This window comes from Sarcophilus harrisii, chromosome 1 (genome assembly GCF_902635505.1).
Source record: "Sarcophilus harrisii chromosome 1, mSarHar1.11, whole genome shotgun sequence".
NCBI lineage: Eukaryota > Metazoa > Chordata > Mammalia > Dasyuromorphia > Dasyuridae > Sarcophilus > Sarcophilus harrisii.
The window spans coordinates 489698658-489725314 of record NC_045426.1 but is presented as its reverse complement, the minus strand read 5'-3'; the positions used below and the strand labels follow the sequence as shown (position 1 = coordinate 489725314).

General features: G+C 36.7%; 1 protein-coding gene across 5 annotated transcripts in view; it reads right to left on the bottom strand.

Annotated features, from left to right (window-relative positions):
* Window positions 1–6995: 6995 nt before the first annotated feature.
* Window positions 6996–26657, bottom strand: part of ZNF521 (zinc finger protein 521) — a 348750-nt gene continuing 329088 nt past the window's right edge. For all 5 annotated transcript variants that reach the window (XM_031946501.1, XM_031946503.1, XM_031946504.1 and 2 more), the window contains one exon: window positions 6996–7815. In XM_031946501.1, coding sequence (XP_031802361.1) covers window positions 7786–7815 — 30 coding nt within the window. In that variant the 3' untranslated portion in view covers window positions 6996–7785. The remainder of the gene's footprint in view (window positions 7816–26657) is intronic.

The window sequence follows — 26657 nt, the reverse complement described above, 5'->3', positions numbered from 1 at the left end:
ATCCTTCAGCAATTCTTTGAAAACAAGTAGCTTGTACTTTTACAATAAATAAAAGATGCTTTATAGCCCCCCCCCCAAAAAAAAAAAAGAAAATGGGACTTGTACTAAACTGTTCAAGAATCCATACTAAATTCTCTACCAATATGGTGTGTCCTGAATAACCCAGGGGAGAGGGGAAAGTATACCCCTAGGTTATCAAAGGAGGAAATAACTGATTCAGGTTGAAATGGAACAGACAAAAGTTCCCTAGCCAAACAACAGAAGGGATTAAGCAGTAAATAGCTAGTGTATTTTTCAACCTGGACAAGATTGAGAAACAATCTTTCTAAAATGATAGTACTTGTGCTTGACTTTGGAGGATGGGCAGAATTTGGAGAGGCAGAAAAGAGAAAGATGGAAATTCTAGGCTAGTTCTAGGCTTTTAAAGAGTTCTTCTGAACAGTTTCCTCATTCCTAAATGAAGGGGAAACAGCGATTCAATTCCCTTCTATTAGTGCCTTGGTGCTTAATCAATGGCTATCAAATTAAATTGTTGAACTGATATTTTGGAGAGTATTCTTGGTCAAGCTTAGGTTGCATTAAGAGTCTCTGAGGTCCCTTTCATTTCTTAGAACCTGTGATTCTGTGAGTTTATGGGAATGGTGGGAAGGTAGGAGTAGAAGATTCATGTTATGGAATCAAAGGCACAAGTAGCTACTGAGTTTGAGATTGTTTTGTAGTCAATCAATGGGACTTACTGACCAGAAGAGTGACATAACAAAAACAGCATTATGTTAAGATTAATCTCATGGTAGTATAAAGGAGGCATTGGAAGTTTGAAGCAATGAATCTGTTGTTATTGTTAAATTTGACTCTTTGTGACTTCTTTTGGGGGTTTCTTGGAAAACCAAAGATTGTTTTGTCATTTCGTTCTTCATTCCATTTTATAGATGAGGAACTAAGGCAAACAGGGTAAAGTGACATGCCCAGGGTCACACGCTAATATCTAAGACTGGATTTCATTTTAGGAAGATTAGTCTGACTGATTCCAGGCCTAGTGATCTATGCACTGCCCCATTTAGCTGCAGAGAAACCTATTAGGAGTTTTTAACAATAATCTTGTATGAGATAATCAGGATTTGAACATGTGGGGCATGGAGGATGACAATGGAAACAGAAAGGGTGAGATGGATGACAGAGGAAAAATATATAGAATTCAGTGACTGGCTAAAGTTTTTTTTTTTTTTCTAATATTGCAGAATGGGCAAGAAGAATAAACATTGAGGAAAAGTGATTGGAATGATGATTGGGACATCACTGGTTACCATTATTGTAGCAGTTTGGGAAGAATGGTGAGGATAATTACCACATTTCTCATGGTTGAGGAATACTAGGTGGTGAGGAAATTGGAAAAAATTGATGGAAAACAAAAAGAAAAAACTAAACAATTTAAAGGGCAATAGAATCAATGTAAGAATTCTTCAAGAGAAGGGAAGGCCTTTGATTGTTAAAGCTCCTAAGGAAAAAGCCACTGGAAAGGAAAAGACTAATAATGGTAGGTATAGGCATTTATACAGTATGGGTCAGATGTTCTGGACTATCTTGGAGCCAGAATTACCAAGGGCTTTCTGATGGGAAGGGCCCATGACAATGTTTGATCCAATCCATGGCATTCTACTTTATGTTCTCTGAATATTTATGATAATAAAGGACTTGGAAGGAAATGAAAAAGGGAACAGGGCAATGACTGCACTACTGAAAGAAAGAAAGTAACCTTTTCCTCTGTGACAGAAGAGAAAGATGTAAGTTTAGAAGAAATATTCTGAGATGGAGAGGAAGGATGATGGGGAAATCATGCTAGGTAACTTAATTTTTTCTGGCTGTGTTTATACAAATGAATGTAAACTCCTTGAAGATAGAGACTATTTTTCACTTTGTCTTCGCATCCTCCAACCCACTGCCTTTCATATTGAAAGCATTTAACAAAAGCTTATTTTTAAAAAAAATTGGTATAGAGATTTATCAATCCCCAAGTTTAAAGGGAGATTAGGCAATAAATTCAACCAACAGAGAGAACAAAACCAAATCATTAGTTATAAGGTCATTGAGACCTCAAAGTGGATATTTTTGCCTCTTACTCAGCCTGTATTGATTAGATGTACTAACTAATTTCCAAATCTTCACCTTTGTTTGAAGCTTTGTAAATACAGCTTCTGTATAGCAAGAAATGCTTGTCTACACGTGGGAGATTCTGAAGTGATGGGAAGAAAGTTCCATATTGCTTTCAAGGTAACTCTGCATCCCATAGGGATAATAAAATACTTCTCTCATTTTCTATCACTCATTATGTCTTAAGGCTACATGGTCAACTTGTTTTTGGAATACATAGAAATCAATGTGGAAAGTGTGAGTTTTTTAAGAAGGCAGAAATCTTAAAATGATAGATGTAGATCTTCTTAGAAAAGATCTTATTAGCCATCAAACTTCATTTTGTTGTTGAGTTGTTTAAGTCCATGTGGGGTTTTCTTGGCAAATATACTGAAGCGTTTTGGCATTTCCTTATTCAGCTTTTTTCCATTTTTTTGTTTCTTCCTTCTTTCCTCTTTTCTTCTTCCTTCCTTTCTTCCTTTCTTTTTTCTTTCTTCTCCCTCCCTCTCTCCCTTCCTTCCCTCTGTCTCTCTCCCTTCCTTCCCTCCCTCTCCCTTCTTTCCTTCCTTCCTTCTTTCCTTCCTTCCTTCCTCCCTCCCTTTTCTTTCTTTCATATGAAGAAAATGAAGAACTGAGAGATTTATTAAGTTGCCAGGATTTCACAGCTAGTAATATTTAAGTAAGATTTTAGAATCTGAAACCAGGTCTAGCTCTTTTCCAGTCCAACATCCTATTCACTAAGCAGCACTGCCTCTTATCTTTGACAAAATGAAATTTGCCCTATGTATAGATACTAAGGATCACTCATGACCTACTTAACCAAACTGCTTGTGAATTTTACAGGAGTGTCACAGAAGATCAGAGAACCAGAGTCTTCTGTAGGTGATATAGTAGATCAACTATTACTAGCACCCATGTGGTACACTGGGAAAGAATCGCTTCCCCACCAGCCTCATGGAATGCACTCCCACAGATTGTGTGTATATTGTTCGGGCTGTTTTTCATATACTCCACAGCTGGGAATTCAAGATGCTATACTTAGGCAAAAGTCCATGAAGGAATTAATTGATATGAGCCAGAAGTTGATTGCCATTTAAGTACTCAGTCCCTACCATTGCCAAGTTTCCCTCTTTGCAGAAGGAACTGTGCTCGCCTGCAAACTGGCTCACTCAGGATGTGAGCACAAGATGGAATTCAACCTTTAATGTGCTGCAACACCTGCTTGGAAATAAAGGGGCTCTGTATCTTGTCCTCCTAAGGAGCTGACAGCTGACTTCATTACTGTGGAATCTGGCCGAGATAGCTGTGGCTACTCCTCATCCCTCTGAGATAGAGGCCCAAGGGGAAGTGCCAAGTGGGCCTGGGTGGCAGGCAGGGGCTCTGCCAGCAACCCATGCTGAGCCACTTTACTCTAAATCATCCCTCTCCCTCACATGAGTGGAGTTCTCATTACCTTCCATGCATGCTCCTTCCCTGTCCATGAGATAGATGGTAAGAGGACCTGGCCTTTGGAGCTCTGGGTAAATGGAGAGCCATACGTTCTGCCACGGTATCCAACTTTCTGAATTAATTTTCTTTCTTGGAGATTCAAGAATATCCTGCCCAAATGGGGCAATAGAAAAAAAAAATGAAAATACTTTAGAGACTATCAGGCTAATCACCCACAGAAAACAGAATCCTAAAGGGTGAGAGCTCTCTTGTCTCCAAAATATTTATCATATTTATGAAAGAATTGGCAACACATGGGGAATAGATAATAGTATTTTGGAAAGAAGGCTAGACAGGGAGACAGAAGAGGAGAGATCTCTGCTGTTAAATCCTTACTCTTTAGCCCTGAGTATGTCTTTCATTGCTCTGGGCCTTAATAAAGTCTAAAAACTCTCGAAAAATTCTTGTACTGAGTTGGAAAAGAGAAATCTGAAAGATATATAGAAATGAGATAACTTGGGCCACACTAACCGATTACTTTGGGTCTCAGATTCCTTATCTGTGAAATAAAAGAATGGGAATGGATACATTTTTAAAGTCCCTTTCTTTTTTAACTTTCCAAGGAAGGGAATAAAAAAAGGCTCGACTGTGAATGGTCCTAATGAGGAAATCCCTCCAACAATGAAGTAGACACTTTCTCACCAATTCACTGACCTGTCCAAGGTCATATCATAGTATGTGTCAGAATCAGGAATGGAACACAGTTTTTTCTGGCTTCAAGACTACTTATCAACTCTTATCAACTTTTCCATGTTGCCTATTGTAGGATTCTCTGTAAAACTGGCAAATCCTGGAACCTTCTTTCTGTGATTAGATCTGAGTTGTTAACATATTGCAAAAGCACTATGTTTAGTCATGTGACTCTCCCCCACCCCAACTGTTACAAACATAAGGTTATGGGACTTCCTAATCATTCTAACTTCCTGGGGTTTACTTGGCAGTCTTATCCCTCTGTTTGTAAAGAGATGCTGTCAAAGGTAACTCAAGACCTATCCACCATCACCTGCTTTCATAGAGAATACAGAACGACTTACATCTTTTTTGTAAAATACAACCCACTCATTAGTAATCATAAGTTTTAAAGCTTAAAAAAAAACCATGATGGAGTGTGGCTATTCATTTTAAATGCAAAATCTTGAATAGACCAGAGATTTTAATTTTTTTAAATATAGCTGAGTATTTTAATTATGAATGTACTTGCAGCATATTCTCAGCATGCTTCATTATTTATGTTGCCAGTGAAAAAGCTTTTTAATTAAATAGCATGCTGACAATCCATTGTGGAATGTATAGATGTAGGTTTCACTAGCTTTAAAAAGCTAAATCTATGTATGCATATATATGAGACACATTGGTGAAACCGCTCAGTTATACATACTTTAATCACTATGAAATAGTTGTTTCCTAAATGGATTTAAAACTGGGTTCAAACTTTAGTTTTTGAGAGCTAAGTAATATGTCAGTGATATAGCTGGTTATTAATATTTAAATTTTTCCACTGACTTGAAGTTGCAATGAGTTTATCCTTGAGGTCAGTGATACCCCAAGTTTCATCATCAGATGCCAGGGACGGGTTTAGGCCATAAAGGCCACCAAGTCCAACCTACTCATTTTACAGATGAAATAAGAGGGAGAGTCACTTTTCTAAGATCATTCACTTAGAAAGTGTCAGAGCAGATACATGAATCCATGAATGTTCTTTGAGTCCACAACTAGTTTTCTTTGTAATCCATATTGATTACCAAGAAATAATAGTAGCTGTACCAGTGGCTAAGTGGAATGACAGTTTGTACCTTGGTTTCCCAGATGCTTTGAGAATTTCTGCTTGCTTATCAAAAATGTTTCACAATATTCATTGGGTGCTATTGGAGAATCAAAATTATAACAAATTGAATTTACTTAAAATCTGACAGCTTAGATCAGGGGGTCCTCAAACTTTTTAATAGGGGCCCAGTTCACTGTCCCTCAGACTGTTGGAGGGCTGAACTATAGTAAAAACAAAAACTTTGTTTTGTGGGCCTTTAAATAGAGAAACTTCATAGCCCTGGGTGAGGGGGATAATCGTCCTCAGCTGCTGAATCTAGCCCGCAGGCCGTAGTTTGAGGACCCCCTATCTAAGCCTTAGATAGTACTTTCTCCACTATCAAGCTCAGAATGTAGGTTATTATTCTCATTTTTTAAAGTAAGGAAACTGAGGTTTGAAATAGAAAATTGATTCTGATCCTCCATACAAGACCTTTCAAGACAATAAAGTAATCCAGTGGATAGAGCCCTGAGTCAGGATTCAAGAAGATCTGAGTTCAAAAGCAGCCTCAGACATTTATTACCTATGTGACCTTGGACAAGTCACTTAATGTCTGTCTGCCTCATTTTCCTTATCTACAAAATAGGAGTTAACTTCATAGGGTTATTATGAGGATCAAAAGAGATAATATTTTTAAAGTGCTTTATACAGTGGCTGGCACACGGTGGGCATCTGCTTTCTTTCCCTCTGCATTGTGATGATAATGCCATGAATAATTGAGACCAGAGTCCTCAGAAGGGAATTGGAGGGAGCAGGATTAATTCTGAATGAAAGCTGTTTTTTAATATTAAGTCTTCTCACTGTTCCCCAGGATTAGGTCAGAAGGAAAAGCAAGGTTGTTCCAACCAATTTGGACTTTTCCAATCGGACATATATGCAAGGATTCAATCTCTACCTTGCAATTGTCCCATATTTCCTTTCAGCTAAACTCTGACTGTGGAGCTCCTATTCACTTTATTAACCATTTTCTCAGAATAGCATCAGTAGGGGGGAATGGAGTATGATTCATGAACATACTGTTTCTGTCATCATCCTGGATTTATGGCTGGGTGAACTGAGTCTAGAAGATAAAGCCACTTGGACAAAATCACATTGGCAGCCAGTGTCAGGCCTAGAACTCCTAACCATCTGACTCCCATTTCTGTGCTTTGTCTATTGTATGAACAGGGCTGCTCCTTAAATACACATGAGCCAAACTGCCTCTCAAATTGCAGCGATCTACTTTGAGTTCAGATTTGCACAGCATGACACGAATTGGGCTGCAAATTATGCAGAAAACAGCCATCTCATCCATCTGTGATGTCAGAATTTTCAAGTACAATGTGACCTGTTAGGATCTCGATGAGCTGAAGTATATTGGGTCTGATTCTTATCCTATGTAACATGATGGAAATGCTCCCAGCTGAATTTGGCCCCATGTGAGAAGGTTAAAAATGATTGAGGTTATAATGTACAGCAGCAGAACAGTGCCTGAGATAGTCTCTCAAGAGCAGGTTTCCTATCCAAGGGTGCAACCAATTAGGTTTTTAATGGTAGAGTAACTGGGGGGAAAAGAAAACACAGATACACTCATACATAATGGTAAACTGAATTTATTTCCTCTTGGAAAACAATTCCAGTAATCTCCAGGTTCAGACCGCAGAGTAAACATTAATAACAATAACATACAGGTTAGTTCAACTGATTCAAGAATTTGGCTGTGTGAAATCATTAAGGAAAATTTTGAACACTCAAAAGCTTCAAATGGTATCCAGGAAAAAAAAAGTTTCTTTGACAATCTACATAACAACTATTGCATATATGATAATGCTATCTGTCATATCGCAAGGCTTACAAATATATATATATATGGGCCTTATTCAGTTGTGGGTTTCTGCTCTGTGAGAAAATCTCTTCACGGTTTGCAAGAATTTTCAGCAATAAAAAATAGTCTTGGGTTCAATGGTTGAAATACCAAAAAGAGAGATTCCAGACCTAAGTATACAGAAAAAGAAGCCCCAACATAGCTGTGATGTAGAAACTCAGTTATTTTGGATTCTTCTTTCTTGAAAGCAATCCTTCCACTTAAGCCTTTTTGCTTGCATTTTTTTAAAATCTTGCTTGAATAGGGCCCAAGTCCACTTGTCTTTATAAGACCATTTTAGTATCAGACAACATAATACATGTGCAACACTTTATATACAAGTCTATCCGGTACTCAAAAGTTCAAACACATGAACATCCAACAGTTTTGATAATACAAGTCTTATGATACAATACAAGGTTTCTGAATAATATACATTAACAATGAAGGTTTCGTGCAAAGAGTAAAACATGTTCCCTTTTTGTGCCACAAAAGAAATTGTCCTCAAGAGACAGGCCTTGCATTAACTGCTGTGTTGGGTCATCGTATGGTTCTGGAAAAAAAAAAAGAGAGAGAGAAAAAAAAATTAAAGAGAAAAAAAGCATACATTATTTTACTTGAATATAAATCTGTTCTATAATAATTATAGTAACAGCTAATATTAATATAGTGCCTACTATGTGCTTTATAATTATTATCCTATTTGATTCTCAAATCACCCCTAAGAGGTAGCAGCTATTATTATCACTCCCATTTTATAGATGAGGAAACTGAGGCAATTCGTGATTTGTCCAGTACCACACTGTTGGAAAGTATATAAATCCAGATTTGAATTTAGATTTTTCTGACCCCAGAACAGCTATCTCATTGACCCATTTCACAAGTACGTTTCAGCTTTGTTGGGTTTCTTTCTTTGTGATTTCACTAGTTAGGGATCTGGGTAGGAGGGAGAGGGACTCCCTTCTGGTAATACAAGATGCTCTGATTTACTACTTTGAATTTGGGAGTTTTCTAAAGGATTTGAGGGATGATGTCATTTGTCCAGGGTCATATAGTTAAGTTAGTGCTTTAAAAAAGTAGGTGACTTGTCCAGACACCAGGAAATACATTCATGTTGGACAAAAGGAAAACTGACCATTATATTCCTGGATTGTGACTATTTTCATTAATTAATTTTTCTTAATCTGCCTAATGTAGAGACAGCATAGTACTGTGTAAAAAACATTGACTTTGGAGTCTAAGGACCTTCATTCAAATCCCATTTCTACTATTTGCATTTATTTCTATCACTTTAGGCAAGTCGCTTCATTTATATAGGGCTCATTTTTCTAGTCTGTCAAATGATGAGCTTGAGTTAAATGACCTTTGAAGTATCTTTTGGCTCTATGTTCCAAATGTTGTTAAATTATGTCTGATCTTTGTGACCCTTTGAGGTTTTCTTGGCAAGGATACTGTAGTGGTTTGCCATTTTATTTTTCAGAAGATTAAGGTAAACAGAGGCTGAGTGGCTTGCCAGGTTCACACAGCTAGTGTCTGAGGCCAAATTTGAACTCGGCTCATTTTGATTTTATTCTAGTGCTTTACCCACTGAGCCACCCAGCTACCTCCTATGTTCTAAATACATGAAAAGAAACAGAACACTGTTACTTAAAGATATTCTGAATATTCTATGCATTTTAAATTTCCACTACTGTTTCCCACTCCAATTCATTGTCTGTGCCATGAACCCAAACCCAATTGATCCATCTTTTCCCTTAAAACCTGTTTGCAGTTGTGTGTATAAGTACAGGAAAACAATATGGCATAATGGAAAGACAGTGGTATTGGAATCAGAAACTAGAGACTAGCTGTGTGACCTTAAAAAAGTAATTTACCCTCCATGAATCTTAGCTTTCCCTGCTTGTAAAATAGAGAAAACAATTCTTGGACTATCTTCCTCACAAGGTTATTGTCAGGAAATTGCTCTTTTTTCCTGTGAACTGCTATAAAAATGTGACATATTATGATTTCTGTTGATTATATGCTTTTCTCTCCTGTAGTAAAGTATCTGTATTTGGCAGTCAACAATCATTTATTAAGTTCTTACTGTGTCTGACACGCACTGTGCTAAGCACTAGAGATACCAAAAGGGTCAAACACAGTCTCTGCTCTCAAGGAGCTCACATTGAATAGACAAGACAACATGAAAATAAAGAGATGCTAGGATACATACAAAGGAATCTGAGAGAAGGCGTTAGCAGCTAGAGAGCCTGGGACAGGTAAGAAGGGACCAGGTGGTGGAGAGCTTGAAATGCCAGACAAAGGACTTGGATTCTGCAGGTGATAGGGAGCCACTGGAGTTTATTGAGTAGGAGTTGACATGGACAGATCTGTGCTTTGGGAAAATTATCTTGGCAGCTGAGTGGACCATGGATTGAGGAGAATAAGCTTACTTAGAGCTAAGTCTACATGGGCTCTAAACATTTACTCCTACAAGCTAACAGTTTAAGAACTCTCAAAATTCTCAAAATCCTTAGACACAGAGATGGGGACCAGGATTTGGAAAACAAGGTGAGCCACTGGATATTGATTTAGATAGAGGGAAACAGAATAAAAAATTGACTTTGTCACAGTTGCTGTACTACAGGAGTATAGGATTTTTAAGTACAATGTATATATATATATATACAAAATCACTGGATTTGATTTGGACAGGATGGTTTGAGGATGCTGCCATTTTGGAGATGAGGAAAAGTGGGCCAGAGAGACTGCTTAAGATCACATAGGTAGTAACTGATCCAGATTGAAATCAGGTTCTCCAATTCCATGTGAATTCTCTTTCCATTGCTCCCTAAATGTCCAGACATGCCCTTTAATCATAATTCAAACAGAATATTGAAGGTATTATTTGTCTTTCAAAACCTACTTCCCATCTTGACTTCCTTGTTTCTATCAGTGACATCAAAATCATATTATTCATATTAATTTTAATCATATATTAGTGACAATCAATTTGAAAATTCTGGTGTTACTATTTTATTTTTCTATTTTCCTCATTACTTCCCTCTACAATTTCTTTTGGTACTGTTAGATCTCTTCTCTATAGGTACCACTGATCGTGGGAAGCCCATCCAGTAGCTTACTATCACTGATCACTATTTTAATTACATCCTCACCGTTCTTATTGCTTTTCTTCTTTCCAAATCATCCTTCAGAATACAGTGAGATGACTTATTGCATGACTTCCTACTGCCAACTAGAAAAAGTTGAAATTCTTTGACTTTACATTCAAGGCTTTTTATAATTTAGCATCACCATTCCTTTCCAATCTTATCTCAGATTACTCTCATCAGTATTTAATACAATAGAAGTAAACTGGACTGACTACTTGTGGCTCATACCAAATACAATATTCTTCTTTGGTTCTTTATTCATACTGCAACCTGTGTCAAAATGTGTACTTTTCTGTCCCCATCTCTACTATAATAATATCAGCTATTTGAGGTCTTATGTATTTATGTATAATTTCATATTGTAGTTATTTACTCATGTGATCTATCCCAAACTAGACTGTAAGCTCCCTGAGGGCAGAGCTTATGGCTTACTGAATTCACCTAATCCCTTTTAGCAGTTAGTATGATGCTTCACACATACAAAGTATTTGAGGAATTTTGCTAAAAACAAACAATTCTTTCCACTCATATATAAAAACAAACAAATTAAAAAAACAAAACATCAAGGGTACCCAAGGACTCTTTAATCCTTAAATACTTAATCATTATCCCTCTAAACCAATGAATTCTTGAAAACTCATTCTTGTGAAATAATCAGATTTTTAATCATATTCTACTTGGGCAAGATCTGAAAATTGGGCTATACTACTATATAAAGAGACCTAACTTTGGTAATACTTTCTTCCTCTAGTAGACAATAAGATCCTTGATGGCAGAATACATTTTGTTATTGTATTTGTAACTCTAGTAGCCAGCATAGTTCCTGGAACATACTAGGCACTAAATAAATTCCTGTTAGAGAGAATGAAACGAAATTGAATACTTCAGGGAGGCAAGCATGGTAAATTGGAAAGAGGACTAGATTTGGAATTAGGAAAGTTGGCTTCAAATCCCAGCCCAGTCCCTCACTAATGTAGCCAAAGCATTTAACTACTCTGGCCTCAGTTTTCTTACACATAAAATATATAGCTTAGGACACAATGGTCTAAATTATCCTCAACTCTAGTTTTTATTTATTTAAATTTAATTAATTAATTAATTTTTATTTTTTACCGTCCAACTCTAAATCTTCTATCTTATGATTCCACAGAGAGATTTTAAGATTAAACAAAAAATACAAACACTAAGAAAGTCAATGTGAAAGAACTGGGACTCCATAGCTAGAATATTGGGAGAAGCTAGATAATGCAGTAGGCAGATTGCTAGGCAAAAACTCAGGAAGATTCATATATTTATTTGTTTGTTTGTTTTGCTGAGGCAATTGGGGTTAGGTGACTTGCCCAGGGTCACACAGCTAGGAAGTGCTATGTGTCTGAGAACAAATTTGAACTCAGGTCCTGATTTCAGGGCTGATGCTCTATCCACTGCACCACATAGCTGCCCCGAAGACTTGTTTTTTTAAGTTCAAATCTGTTTTCAGACACTTATAGCTGTGTGACTGTGGGCAAGTCAATTTGTACCATTTGCCTCAGTTTCCTCATCTGTAAAAAATGAGCTGGAGTAGAAATTGGCAAACTTCTCCAGAAGCTTTGCTAAGAAAACCCTAAATAGGGACCCAAATGTCAAATATGACTAAAATGAGTCAAAAACAAAGCAACTAGAGTAGTAAGATAATTTGGAAGAAATGTATTTCTCCCTAATCAAAGGGACAAATTTTATTTCAGTTCCACATTCCAAGTAAAAAGGAATACCTCTTAATGTAGGGCTTTTTGATTATTACAATGTTCTCATACCCAGAAAGGATCCTTCAAATTTAACAGTACTCTAGGGATTAAAAAGAAAATTACAAGCATTCTTCTCCGGATTTTTTAATATGCAATCATTTCATAGGATTGTAGATCTAGGATGGACAGATGCACAGTGACTACATTGTCCAATTGCATGATTCGTAGATGAGAAAACTGAGGAAAACTCAGTGATTGGTTCAAGATCACATAGACAGTAAGCATCAGAGGCTTTTGAAGTTAGAATTTCAGACTTCAGTCAGTATTTTTCCCACTGTATATCAGAAATCCTTTAAAATCAAAGGAGGTGAGTTATTATATTGGCTAACCACATAGGTCAAGAGGTTATAGGGTTGTGAGAGATTAGTCAACCTAATTTTACAGATAAGGAAATCGAGTCTCAGTGATGGGAAAATTATTTGTCTAAGATCACATATATAGTAAATAGTGGAGCTGGAATTCAAATTCATCTTTGAATTAATGGTATAATAGTAGATCATCAAGTCAGATGGCACAGTAAATAGAGAGCTGGACTTGGAGTTAGTGAAGACCAATCTTCCTAGATTCAATCCAGCCTTAGACACTTGCTAGCTATATGACCCTGGGCAAGTCACTCAACTCTGTTTGCTTGCGTTCCTCATCTGTGAAATGAGCTGGAGAAGAAAATGGCAAATGATTCCATTATCTTTACCAAGAAAACTCCAAATGGGGCCAGGAAGAGTCAGATAAGACTGAAAAATAACTGAACAAAAGCAGAATCATATATCTGATATGATTGAGCATATACTATGATATATAGAGAGAAACAAAAATATAAAAAGATTCTTTCAAAAAAGAAATAGTGTTAGATTGTGGGTTTTGTTTTTTTTTTTTTTTTTGATGAGGCAATTGGGGTTAAATGACTTGCTGAAGGTCACACAGCTCGCAAGTATCTGAGGTTACATTTGAACTCGGGTTCTTCTGACTTCAGGGTTGGTACCCTGTGTCTTCCACTGCATCTTCTAGCTGCCCCTCCAGATTCAATCTTATTCGGTATACTTCACTATGTTAATCACATATTCCTACTCTCACAAGGAAGCAAGGTTTTCATAGTAATCTAGAGATAAGGCCAATTGTTAATGAGTGCTTCTGAGCTGTAAATATTGGTGAAACAATGTGAGAAAACTACCTTCTCGATAAATAGCTCAAGCTTTCATAAACTAAAACATAAGGGCTCCTTCACATGAGAAAGTTGACATAAAAAATAAAATTGATGAATAGCTATCTTGGAACAGAAATATTCACACATGGTTTTTCTATGTACATCCTTCCATATTGCCACCACAACAATCCAGCAAAGCAAGTAGAAGAAACTTAAACACTGATTAAACATGCAAATTATTTGAAGAAATGTCAGTGCAAAGAGATGATGGATAAAAGTCAGACCTAAAAAATTCCTTCATAATGGGAGTTGAAGTATGGCTGTATTCCCCATGTGTTCTCAATGCAATGTCTTTTCTACTCTTAATGTAATGACCCATGGAGAATCTCCCAGGCACTAGCTACAGATGACAGTGCTAGATTAGGAGCTCATGGATCTATATGTGTGAATCTTGGCTCTGCTATTTATTAACTTTGTGATCTACCTCAAGTCATTCAACACTCTGGGCTTTGATTCCCGTACCTATTAGAATGAACAGGTTGGACTAGGTAACCATAGATGTCCTTTCTTGTCATATATTTATGTCTCATGGGGATTTCTGGGTATTGAAGGTCATCTCTACACTATGTGGAGGGACAAAAAGAAGCTTGATATCAACCTCCAATTTGGCAACACAAAAACAGGTGATTCCAAAGAAGTAAATGATAAAGATGAAGGAAACATCTAGCCAGCCAGAATGAGGGGGTGGGAACAAAGGAAGGGAAGAGGGAAGAGAAAATACATGGGTCACCCTTGCCCTCACCATTGGCACAAACCAGCCTAGAGATACTGGAGGTCTAGTAGAGAAGAAGAATAACACTGGCCAGGGCTTCAAAGAGCAGCCTTCTCACCTAGTGGTTTTCAGCTCTGGGTCCTGAGGAAACCACCACATTGGTTGCTACAGAACAAAGCAGTGGGTAATCTCACCAATTTTACACAGCAATTCACAGTCCCCAAAGCACTTTAATGCAATGACAGGTTATGAGAGAGAGAGAGAGAGAGAGGGGGGGGGGGGGAAGTCTGTTCCAATGAAGGGAAAGAGTGTTTTACATAATCGAGAAGTACATCAGTGCAACATCGACAGAGATGGGGGGTTAGGATAGAAAAGGAAGTAGGAAGAGGAGAACTGTAATCCCATAGAGAGCCATATTCAATGCTGCAAAAAGCCATCCACTGGAGACCCCATGTCTAAGTAACTGAAAATTGCAAACCATTAATCCCAGTTATGTTTTTCAGGGGGTGGGGTGCTAAAAAAAAAATCAAACCCACAACACACCTTCAAAAGAAGATCCATTTAAAGATTATGCTTTAATGGCAGAAAGTTTCAAAAAACACTTTTTCCTGTAAAGGTGCTAACACCCCATTTGGAAGAATCTTTACTTTATTGTTTTTGCTGTAAGTGTGAAGTTCAGCTCCAAAAAGCTAAAGACAGCTGAGAAGCACAAAACATTCTTTGTATCACAATGTATTTTTTTTTAAACATGAGATCCAGTTGTTTTTTTAATGAAGTTCAAATTTCTCTTTCATACTTGGCACTGCCACAGATGACTAATTCAGCCTCTTTCTGAGATCTGACCACATCTAACAATAAAATTGTTTATTTCTACTTAAAATGCAAACCAGAATATACACACATATATTTGCATGAATTTTTGAAATATGAACAAAGTAGCCCATCATCTTTCTACTGTAAATGTCCACCCTGGTGATTCTACTTTCATACAACCAATACATGCAATTTACTACAGCAGGTTATACTATTTTAAGTTTTGGATCTCCCCAACACAGCCAGAATTGCATGGATGCAGAAGTCTGGTTAATATGACTTCCAAGAGTTGACAAGCTTAGTTAGGTTATCTCCTCTAACACTATTCTCTTAGGTTATCCTCCCTTTTATAAAGCTCCTGATAAGGATAATATCTTGGCTAGATTTTATAGTTTATTACTGACTTCCACAGAATGGCAATGAAAAAAATTGAACAATATCTAGATATTTTGTCACCTGTATAAAATGGCCAGTGGTTTAAAAAGAGGCCTTATTTGGGGCAAGCTCAGGACAGGTAACACAAAACTCCTTTATATCATCTTTGTAACTTCTGGTATGGAAATAATAAAAGAAATAGTTAAATAATTACTGAGAGTTTGTATGATTTAGTAGCTAGAAAGTTGGCCCTAGTGTCAGGGAGACAAGAAGAATTGAAGGCCTGACTTTAACACTTGGTTGAGTCACTATGGATAAAGTCACTTAACTTCTTAATACCCCAGATAATCTTTTAAGCCTACAAATTTCAGAATAGGTACATAGATGCATTGAGTATATGTTTTCATTAGCCAGAATGCCCTACATTGGTTAAATTATAGATTTGTTCTTCCTTCCCTCTCTTCTCCTGCCCTAGCATCCCCTCCCTATACTCCAATTGGGGGAGGGGAGGAGAAAAACACCATTAATTCAATTCCATGGGAAGGAGAATTAGTTACTAGCTACTGAAGGAGTTCATGTTTTATATTTTTGCTCTCTCTAAATTTTGGTACCCTGAGGCAAGGCTCTAGTCAGCCTCTCCTAGTTACAACTCAGATAATAGTAACTACATTAATATTATATTCATTATATTAATATTTTAAAAAGTAGCCTTTGAAGGTTAAGTTCTAAAAAGGCTTTTTGGTTCAGAGATGGCACTCATTTGGTGATTTGGTAAGGGAGAAGGCATGACCTATGTGCATTTGTCTTAGAGAAAAAACAAACAAACCAAAAAAAAAAAAAAACCCAAACAGAAATTCTTTTAAAATAAAACAAAAATAAGCAATAATTTTATTTAAAAAAAAAAAACAACAACAAACCAAATCAATGAAACTACTCCAAATAAGCAACCTCTAATTCACTCTCCCATTAGTGCTCCTGATTCAAGATGTAGTTGCATTCAATCCAAATGAGATGTTCTTAAACCAGATGAAATAGAAGGCAATTGTACCTCTGAAACAATACAATGAGGGAACAAATAAAGAAATATCAAGATTAAATGTGGATGCTCCTTTCAACAGATGGTGACAGCACCCCAGCAGCATGTTATTTTTTCTTGAGTTGAAGAACACAAACATCAGTAATCAATCATCACTGATTAACTCATTATGTTATACTCTATATTATCATTTATGTAGGATCTGTAAACATTATGGATAATCTTTATGCTTTTATTTTTCTAAAAGCACATTACAGTGTACACACAGTCGGCAGGCTGTAAAATAGGATTCTACATTACCATCAACCTTTAAGCACCACTGCTTTTTTTTTTTTTTTTTTTTTTTTTTAAACAAAAGCAATTGGTTTCCAACAGGCTGGATAATAAGTCTTTTGACCTGCATTCTTCTTTGACCCATTAAGGTCACCCCTGTGCTCGGGCATATAGCTGACTTAGGAAATGCCTGCAAGTCCTGCATTTCATCTCCTGCCCACTCAAAATAAAGCTTTCTTTAAATGTGTCTGTACGGGTCCCGGAAGGCCAGGGAGGCATCCCTGTAGTGGGCAATGGAGGGACAGAAGCTTCTGCCTTTATTAATGAATGCAGACCATTATGAGTCTGGCTGGCTCCTGCACTGTTCCCAGAAGCATATACTGTACGTGACTTAAAATGCTAGAATATTGACACAAAGCGAGCTGGGCACCCCTAAGGAAAATTACTCCTTGGATATAATGTAGGCTCGTAACAGCTATTAGAGTACAAAATAAAACCCTCCGGGATCAAACTGACATATACCGCATTCTACCTAGTCCTCAAACATTAGAAGAATTTCTTTGTGAAGGCATTCTCAAGGACAGCATTAAACTGACTTTTGTAGCAATCTGCAACAGCTTTTTTGGCTTACAGCTTTTAGTACTAAATCTCTGGTTTGAATCAATATAAGTACTATATCTTCTGCATTAATCAATACATTTGGTTCAATACATGTTCTATTAAATTATACTTTCTAATCAAGATTTTCTATATCTCCACCCCCTATCCTTTTTATTCCAAACTTCTTTCCTAGCATAATAGTTTTCTGTCTACAGCTAATGGTTGACAGGACACATGGTTTTTCCTGAGTTGGGGAAGAAATTGTCATGGAATCAAGTGTAGCCTTTAAAAACTTTAATAAGGTTGTTGGGATTTCAGTGAAATCATTTATTGGTTTTCAAAGCCCACACAATCTCAAAACTACTCACCACTTTGGGTTAGTTAAAGGTGAATTGCTTCAGGCTCTAGCACTGCCATTTAAAGATGTTGTGAAAATTATAATCAATGCTATTGAAAAAACAATCTACAAATGCTAGTGGAGTGACTCTATACCACTAAAGTAGCCTCCAGTTATTGAAGGAGTTCACATATATTTTTGTTCCCTCTAAATTCTGGTGCCCTGGGGCAAGGCTCTAGTCAGCCTGTCTTAGTTATGGCTCAGGTAATAGTAACTACAATAACATTATTATTAATCCTCCACCTTTAATTTCTAGACATTATGGCATATGTAGCACAAGACTATAGAATCTTGGGAGAGCCCACTTTGTTGTACAGTTCTACTGAGGGCTCCCTAGTCATTCTCAGTGGTGGTACCATGTTACATTAGTAAGTTAGAAATGTATTCATAGGAGATAGAAAATGTGAATGTGATCAGTGAAAAGATTCCTGAAAAGACAAATGTGACACAATTATTTGATGTGCTCTCAGAATAGCAAAAGCACATGGGTGAGGACGGTTTTTGAGAGGCAGGGGAAGTTGCCTGGAAACTTCCACTTAACCAGAGATTAAGCAGGAAAAGGTTCTATTCTTCTGTTTTGACACTGCAATGACATTTTAGAAACTCATCTTGCCATTGAATTCTTTTGCCACTGTCTTTAATGCCAGAAATGTTGCATTTATGATCATGTTTGCACTGACAGAATTTCCTTTTTATTTTTTCATGTAGTAATGTCATTACCATGAATTTAGGGGAGACACTGATACATTTTCTTTTGACGTTTAACAGTTCACATGGGCTTGAGTTGACATCTCAAAATACTTGCCAGATGACACACACTCAAGTGAAGATGAAAAGGTATCATCAGAAGAAAAATTATCAAACAATACAAGAAATTAAGGACAGAAGAAGACTATTAGGTTATCCGCTTTGGCTCTCTGTTAGCACAGAATTGTTTCTTGAAGTTTATTCTCTAGTCCAGTTTTAAATGACTGGCAGTAGGCCTTCCATTACTTCCCTTGGGAAACCATCCACATTCTAATAAGCCTAGAGTATTGAGAAGTGGCTTGCCTGGACTTATACATTCAGTATATATCTGAGATGACACTTGAACCCAAGTTTTCCAGACTATAAGGCTGACTACATTATGTCATGTTGCCAAATGACTACCAGGAACAAAATAACCAAGTTTAGTGATCAGGTGGGTTCCGTGCATATTGGATTTGAGAGATCCTGGGGGGAACTGAAATGAGTGGGTTTACTGATGCTGAAAAGCTGTACCTAAAGGCAAAGGGGTACTAGGATGTGGGTTTGGTATAAATGACCTATTATGTAACTGATATAAAATCAAACAAACAAACATGAATTAGAGATGGAAAATGAGCATAATTATTATGAATTGTAGTGAAAAGATACATTATTCTGACATCCATGGCCCTCCAGTGTTGGGTCCCATCATATCTTTCAATTGGTTCTTTCACTATTCCTTTTTATGCTTTTATTTTCCCTACAAGTTAACCAAAATTTTTTATTCATTCATCTTCATACCCATCCTATGGTTTTATGTAGGGTGCTTTTCCATACCTCTGTAGGGAATGCTTTTCTCCTCCCTTCTCACCAATTAATTCCTATCCTACAAGGTACAGCTTAAATCCTACTTGTAACACAATGCATTTTCTAGTGTAACCTATCAGAAGTGCTTCTTCCCTTCTTAGAACTAATATAATACTTTGTATCCCACTGACTTCTCAGATTCTCTCTTGGACAAGGGCATCCCTTTTGTATGAGTCTCTGCTCTGCCAGACTATAGGCTCTCATGATTGCAGGATCTGTGTCTTTTTCAACTTTGCATCCTTTTCCACAGTTACCACAGTGCTATGAATACAGTAGGCACTAAATAAATGTTATATTGATGATTGAATAATTGTTCTCAATTTAGCCTGAAAAACAGAACCACTGCATAACTAAAAGCAACAGTGGATAGTCAATCTCCAAAGAAATGAAAACCCTTTCAGAATGGTCTGCACTCCTCCATACCCTGACATGTTATTTTTAAATCTACTCTTAGTTGTTTTATTTTTCTGGGATGGGGAGTATGGGGTGAGGTAATTTAGTCATGCCTTGAGAATTGTTGAAAAAGACCTTTTGGGTAGAGATTTTGGGGGGAAGGGATATAGTACAAAGGGGAGTTAGATTTATGTCTATCTGCAGACTAGTTTAATCTCCTCAAACATTTTATTTTTATACAAAATGAAACTTTTTAATGAGTCAAATTTGATACATTAAAAGTGGAACGGATGAATGGGGAATCACAGACATAGAACTGCAAAGGACCTTTGAGGTCATAGAATAAAAATCTCTCAATTTGCTGAGAAGCAAATTTAGGCTTAGAGAGGTAGTCCTGCCCAAGGTCACCCAGGGAGAAGTGGTAAAGTCAGAATTCAAACCCTCATTCTTGGCTCTAAAATTCAGCACTCTTTTTTACTGTGCCACCAAGACCTTAAAATTTTAGACATGGGAAAAAATATCACATATTAAACTGGAAACTGAGGTTGCAATTAGGGAAATAAATGTGTAATTTTAAGGAAAGGAGGTGGCATAATGGATTTAATGTTAGACTTGGAGTTAAAACAGAGTTTAAATTCCATTTCAGACATTTAGTGGCATGTGAACTTAGAAAAGTCATTAAATCTCTCTGTGCTTCAGTTTCATAAACTATGAAATGAGAGGATTTAGACTCAATGACCTCAAAAATAATTTCTAGCTCTAAATCTATGATCTTCTGAATGGCTTCAGAAAAATTTCCTGTCTGTTTCAATTGGGAATGCCACCAACATATTCCTAAGTAATAACTTATAATAATAATAAAATTATAATAATTATAGAATCACTTTGGAGATGGGAAGGAAATTTGGCATCATTTAGTTCCATCTCCTCATTTTATAGCTGAGGAAACTGAGACCCAAAGGGTTGCATTTACTAACCCAAGGTCATACAATTAGATAGTAACAAATCCTGGGCTAAAATGCAGGTCTATTAGCACCCAAGCTAGAGCTTTATCTATTCCGCCAGAGCTATTGTGGAAAATCTTCCATGGGTGTCAGCACAGCAGTGAAAGCAACAAAATCTGATGGGCTTTACTGGCTCATGTATTATGCAAATGAGTATTCAGATGCTTTCACAATAACTAATTATTTAATTAATGTTGGTTGGTAGAATGACAATATCTGTACTGTGCTAAGAAAATAAGCAAATATACAAAATGGGTAGATGTTATAAAAGAGTCATAGGTGGAAAGAGAGATTTATGGAGGTAGTAAGTAGTATTTTCACTTCTTTTTAAAGTAATATAAATAAAGGCAGTAGTAAACTTTCAGGCACAAGCTGCCCTGTCTCTGTATGAGAAGCATTTTGCATATTATCCTAGTCCTGAAGTGTGCTATTTACAGATCTGTAACTAGGGCAAGGCAATCAGGCCTTTGCTCCTGGGTGCTGGATTTAGAGGACACTGAGAGCACTTGGCAGTTCTTCAGAAGCAAAGAAACAAGAACTTCAAACCTAATTAGCAAGAATAATTAGGTAAGATAGGAAGGTACCAGGTGTCAGGTTGGAGTGAGCTCTTTCACCACTTTTTGTTTCCCTCTTCTCACATTCTCCATCAACATCAGTTGAGGACTCAGGTAACATTTCTTGCTTCAGGCATATTTTGTGGTACTTGCCCTGGTTATAAAACTCTTAGCAATGGCTTTGACCATTTGGAATAGAATATAGCATACACCAGAGTCCATTAAACAGGGTTAAAAATAATATTCTAAATAGAAAAAAAAAACTACATCAGCCATTTGGAAATCCATTAAGAGAACAAAAATTTTATAGAGGCATTTTTGTTTGTTTTAAAGAAAGTAGCAAAATGAATTATTCTGTCTGTGGGTGTCCATTTTCATGACCAGTCAACAGAACCCTAAAACTAAACTGTTCAAAAGGGCATGAAGCAATGAAGGAACTGAATTCTAAACCATCTGCACAGATGAATAATATAAAAGAGTAGAGGAATAATATAGGAGAATGGCAGGCTTTGATAGGAAATGCTATCTAATAAGATATTCAGGAATTAAGTCAGCATTTTACACACAGATGTGTTCATGTGCCAGTTGTTGCTATGCTTTAATTTTTCCCCTTGTAATGTTTAATTTATCACACTGGTGCTTTCTAAACTAGAACATCTGTAAACAAGGTTAAGAATGACCTCCTTACAATTTTACATCCATGAGTAGTGCCCCCTTCTTCGTGCTCTAATTTTAGATACCTTAAAGATAAATAAAACTGCGCAAGGAACAGAATAAAAAATCTTGTCTGACACTGCGATGTGTTCATCTTATGCGAATACAAATTTCCTCTCTGTCAAGCTCCGAATACACAGAACTGACTGACTCCTGGTGCTCCAGCCATGTTCAGCCAGTCTCCTCTATCGTCAAACCCAATTAAACAAACTCCTGCTAAATATTTAACAGCCTCATGTAGTAATTAGTGACAAATAATGGAAGCTTAAATTGATAATTGGTCAGGAATGTCCTGTTGAAAACGCTCCATATTTTCTGATCTTCCCTGTTCTCTTAGACTGTGAATCCCTGTGGGTCTCTATTAATGGGTGTAGCTACTGAGATAAGCTCACTACTGGGTATATCTTTTTTAGGCAGGAGGGTATTTTGGGTGCCTGGTACTTAGACACATCCTCATTCCTTTAATACCTAAGCCATATCTATCATGCCCTTTGAATATGAACTTCTGGAGCATGGAAGACATTGATTTAAAAACTGACTGGTGGGCTTAGGATTTAAACTCTTGTCCAGTGGATCCAAAAGGTCATCCCATTAGAATGGGGGAAGCACAGAGTTGTAATTTATATGCAAAGGGCAACCTTTAAGGGAAGAAGAAAAAGACTCCTTCCAGTTTTCCATAGTCCTATGGAGGAGGATGCCTTTAAACAAAATTACTGGTGGTAGTTGTGAAAAATGATTTCTTGAGAGTGTGTAAGAAGTATACCATATTAGTATTTTTCAATAGAAGTACTGCTCCACACTCTGGGAGGAAAACACATTAGAAATTAGTCAAACAAGTTATAAATCATCAAAGAAGCACCTGCCCAATAGTTCATTGACTTTAGGGAAAGTAAACAAAAAGGAAAGCTCGAATTCAATATATGCTCCTCTCAGACCTCTGCAAATGGGGGAGCCTATAGCTCCATTTTTTTGTGCGCTCATGGACTTCTGTGTCTGACATGAGAAAATGTGTATTCTCCAGAGGAAGAAATACAGTCATATACAGGCATGGGTTTAATAGGCAAAAATTTGTTAAGAAGTTCAGTGGATGGATAACATCATCCTGATTCTTCCATCTCTCCAGAGGTACATTTCTCCATAGATTAGTATTTTTTCCTGATACAGTGCAACCTTACTAATAGATCCTATTTTAAATCCAAAGAAGATCCCTCCAACAAACTGTAAATAACCTGCGTATGCTCTACTCTTAATTGGCCAGTCCCTATAAAATCATAAGAGATTTGACAAAAGAATGTTTTTTTTTCCTTGAAAAAAGGGGTTTCTCTTTCTTTTCCTGGGAAAACAACTTTTTACCTTGCTCAGGTTCCCACATGCACAGAAAAAAAGGAAAGAAAAGGCAAAATTCCTTGAGTTAGTCCTTGTTTATCTGTCTTTTTTTCTTATCATTTATTGAATCTTTTCAGGTTATAAAGTCTAATAATATAGTCTAGATTCTTGTCCTTCTTCTTACTTCCACTACTTTCCTCCAATCTCAGTTTTTACATAGGCCATAAAAAACTACATACGCCTCTACCACTTCTTTCTTCTCCTCCTCCTCTCTTCACTGGCCTGATTTCAAACTTTTGAGGATAGATTTTGGCCTGTATCTTGAGTGACTTTCCTTTCTCATCTTTATGGGAGGTTCTTCACTCTTGCATTTTGGTAGGTAAGTAGAATATTATTTAAACTCTCATGATCACTGAGATAGAGAGAGTGGTTCGGTGATCTCCCCTCCACAGAGACTGGTTCCCCCTACACCCCATCTCCATCCCACGAGGCTCAGAGGCATCTGACAAATAGCACTTTCATTCCTCAAAGATGTGCTGTAGCTATGGTGAGACTAATCTATAACCCTCACATTCTTATATAATTTGCTACTCCAAGTTAATTTTAATTCATTACAATAAAGCAACATAATTAAAAAAACTCTTTAAAGTGAAGTATTTAACTTGATCCTGGAAGAAAGGCAGAATCTTGACTAACAGAGGGCAATGCAACCTGCCACAGTGCATATTCATGCACATTCAAAGGTAAGCTATAAACAAGTACACACAGCAATGTTGCCACGTATAAAGGGGTAGGCAACAGGAGGCCTGATTCTAATCAGTCCTCAAAGGAACCTGCCATACAGAAGTGGCACTTATTCTAATTTAAAGCCCTCACGCTTGCTTCAGTGTTGCAAAATTTATAAAAGAATAACTTCATTAAACCCGCCTGGCACTCCAAACACAAATGCAAACCAGCCACAACACAGAAGGAGCTGGACAAGAGAGAGAGAGAAAGGGAGAAATATTCCCAGAGAGTTGCTAACTTGGATATTAAGATAAAACATGCACTTCAGGAGTTCTCATACTGATGACTTGGTTTGTAGCTCTGCCTCCTTCAACCTAGGACCTGTGCCATGCTGCTTTTCTGTCTTAAGCCCTGTTCTCTTTATCATTTAAAAATATTTAAAGTGATTCTGTGAACCATGAGAGAAATTTTATAGAAAGAGGGGGAAGAAAAGAAATGAGAAAGAAACAAGAAATTAGTTAGAGCCAGAGCCAGACAGAGAACTGGGGAGAGTACAGAGAATGGGAGAAGAAGGGAGGGAAAGACAGAGAGAGACAGAAAGACATACAAAGGGGAGGAAAGAAAAAGACAGACAGAGAGACAGAAAGACACAGAGAGAGAGAGAAAAAGAGAGTCAGAGAGACAGAAAAAGAGAAAGACATAGAAATGGAGACAGAAAGAAAAAGAGAGACAGATAAATAGCACTGGTATGTTTAGTGGATATGTGGAATTGAAGTCAGGAAGATTTGGGCTCCAGGTCTAACACAATTTCTATGTGACTTTGTGCTTCAAGAAACTCCCCAGGACTTATCTACCAAGTTATAAATTGGTTGTGATTTGTGTTGGTGGAGAGAGTTTCCATACTGGGATCTCCCACACGAGAAGACGACAGCTTTCCCTTTGAAAAAACCATATATTCCAGAATTCTCATGGGGATTCTTATATTCTTTCTACCTCAAGGTTATTTCTTCTTAATTGTCCCAAACTTATCATTTCACAATTTTGAGTTACTTAAACCTTAACGGCTGCAAAGACTAATCCTAAACTACAAATATAGGTTTGAATGTTGAGAAGTGGTGAGAGATGGGATAATTTATTGTTTGAATTATTCAAGACCCATATAGGGACTTCAAGCATGTATATATATATGCATGCATGAATATATACTTTTTACATATGTGTCTTATTTTTAGATGTGTGTATATATGTATGTATTCAATATACATATATACCAGTATACCTAACTGAAAGTTTACCCACCATTCTATGAAGAGGTTAAATCTGAATATATCATCGCAATTCTTTTCATTCATTTTGGATTCACATATGTTAGAAATGCAAATATAAAGAAAAAAATTTTTTTTTTTCTCTCATGGTTTTTCCCTTTTGTTCTAGATTTTCTCCCCCAACACGGCTCATAAAAACGAATTTATGTGTATATATATATATATATAAAAGAAACAACAAAAAGCCAAGAACAATAATAAAAGCTAAGTGGAAACAGTCTACTGAATCTGCACAGCATCGAAGAAAAGTTATTGTCAAATCTCAAAACACACTTTTTAAGGAAACTTTTCTTCCACTCTGAATCAAAGCCATGCTACAGTAAAATAACTTCAGGCTAAATTCCTAAGTTACAATGCTGTTTGTATGAGAACACATATCATTTCATGCTGAACTGTCAAGCATATTTCTCAAAACCATTTTTGGAATACAATGAAAAAAAAACAAATCTTCAAGTCTCTAAGAAAACTAACAGTCTTTTTATTTTTGGTCACACACTACACCTAACATAAATTTCAGGTGATTCCAATAGTAAATGACCTCTTTTCTCCTCTGTATTTCTCAATATTCAAATGCAAATCTGACCATGGAGATAATTTTCCCAAGTCTACAGATTTGAAGTAACTCAAAATTTCAAAATGGTAGCTTGCAGATGATTAAGAAAAAATGACCCAGAGAAGAACAGTTGAAAGGCAAAGCTCTCCCAGGCATCTGAGGTTCCAGAAGAATTTGTACTTAGTCTTTTTTTTTTTTTCAGAAAACCAGGAGATTTGTAAAACATAAGTCTACCCAGGGTACTTCTAGTAAGATAGAAATATAGAAAATGGAGATAATGTCTCATATCTACTTTGCATGTGTGTTATCAGGCTAGAATAACTCAAGTAACTTTGAGATTTTTGGTGAAAAAATTAATATAGCTATAAAATACAGAATATTATTAATGCTATTATTATGAACAAATATTAGCTATTACTTACAAATTAAAAAGGTATTTATGGATATGAAAAGAAGTTTGCATCTACTTATACAATATAGAATAGGTACTTTTGAGTTCAAATTCAGTATGTCAAATTTTGTACTTGGGTCCTTATGAGATTCTGAGTTGTGATTCCTTAAAGAGTCATCTTTAAAGGAAATAAAGTGTCTAGATCATTTTATCCTATATTGGTGAATATTTGACTAACAGGTTATCTGACCTATCTGAAATACAGTGTTAGGAAGTACAAAACCTTATCTCACATGATTTTCTTTCATGTACTCTATCACCCCTCTAAACTGGATGTCTCCTTTTTCTTAGAAATCAACCAAGATCTCCCAGGGTCGCTGCCTTTGCTCACAATATCTCCAGGATTGGAATGTATTCCTCTATTCTAGCATACTGAAATCCCAGTTATCCTTTAAGAGTGATTCTACCATGTT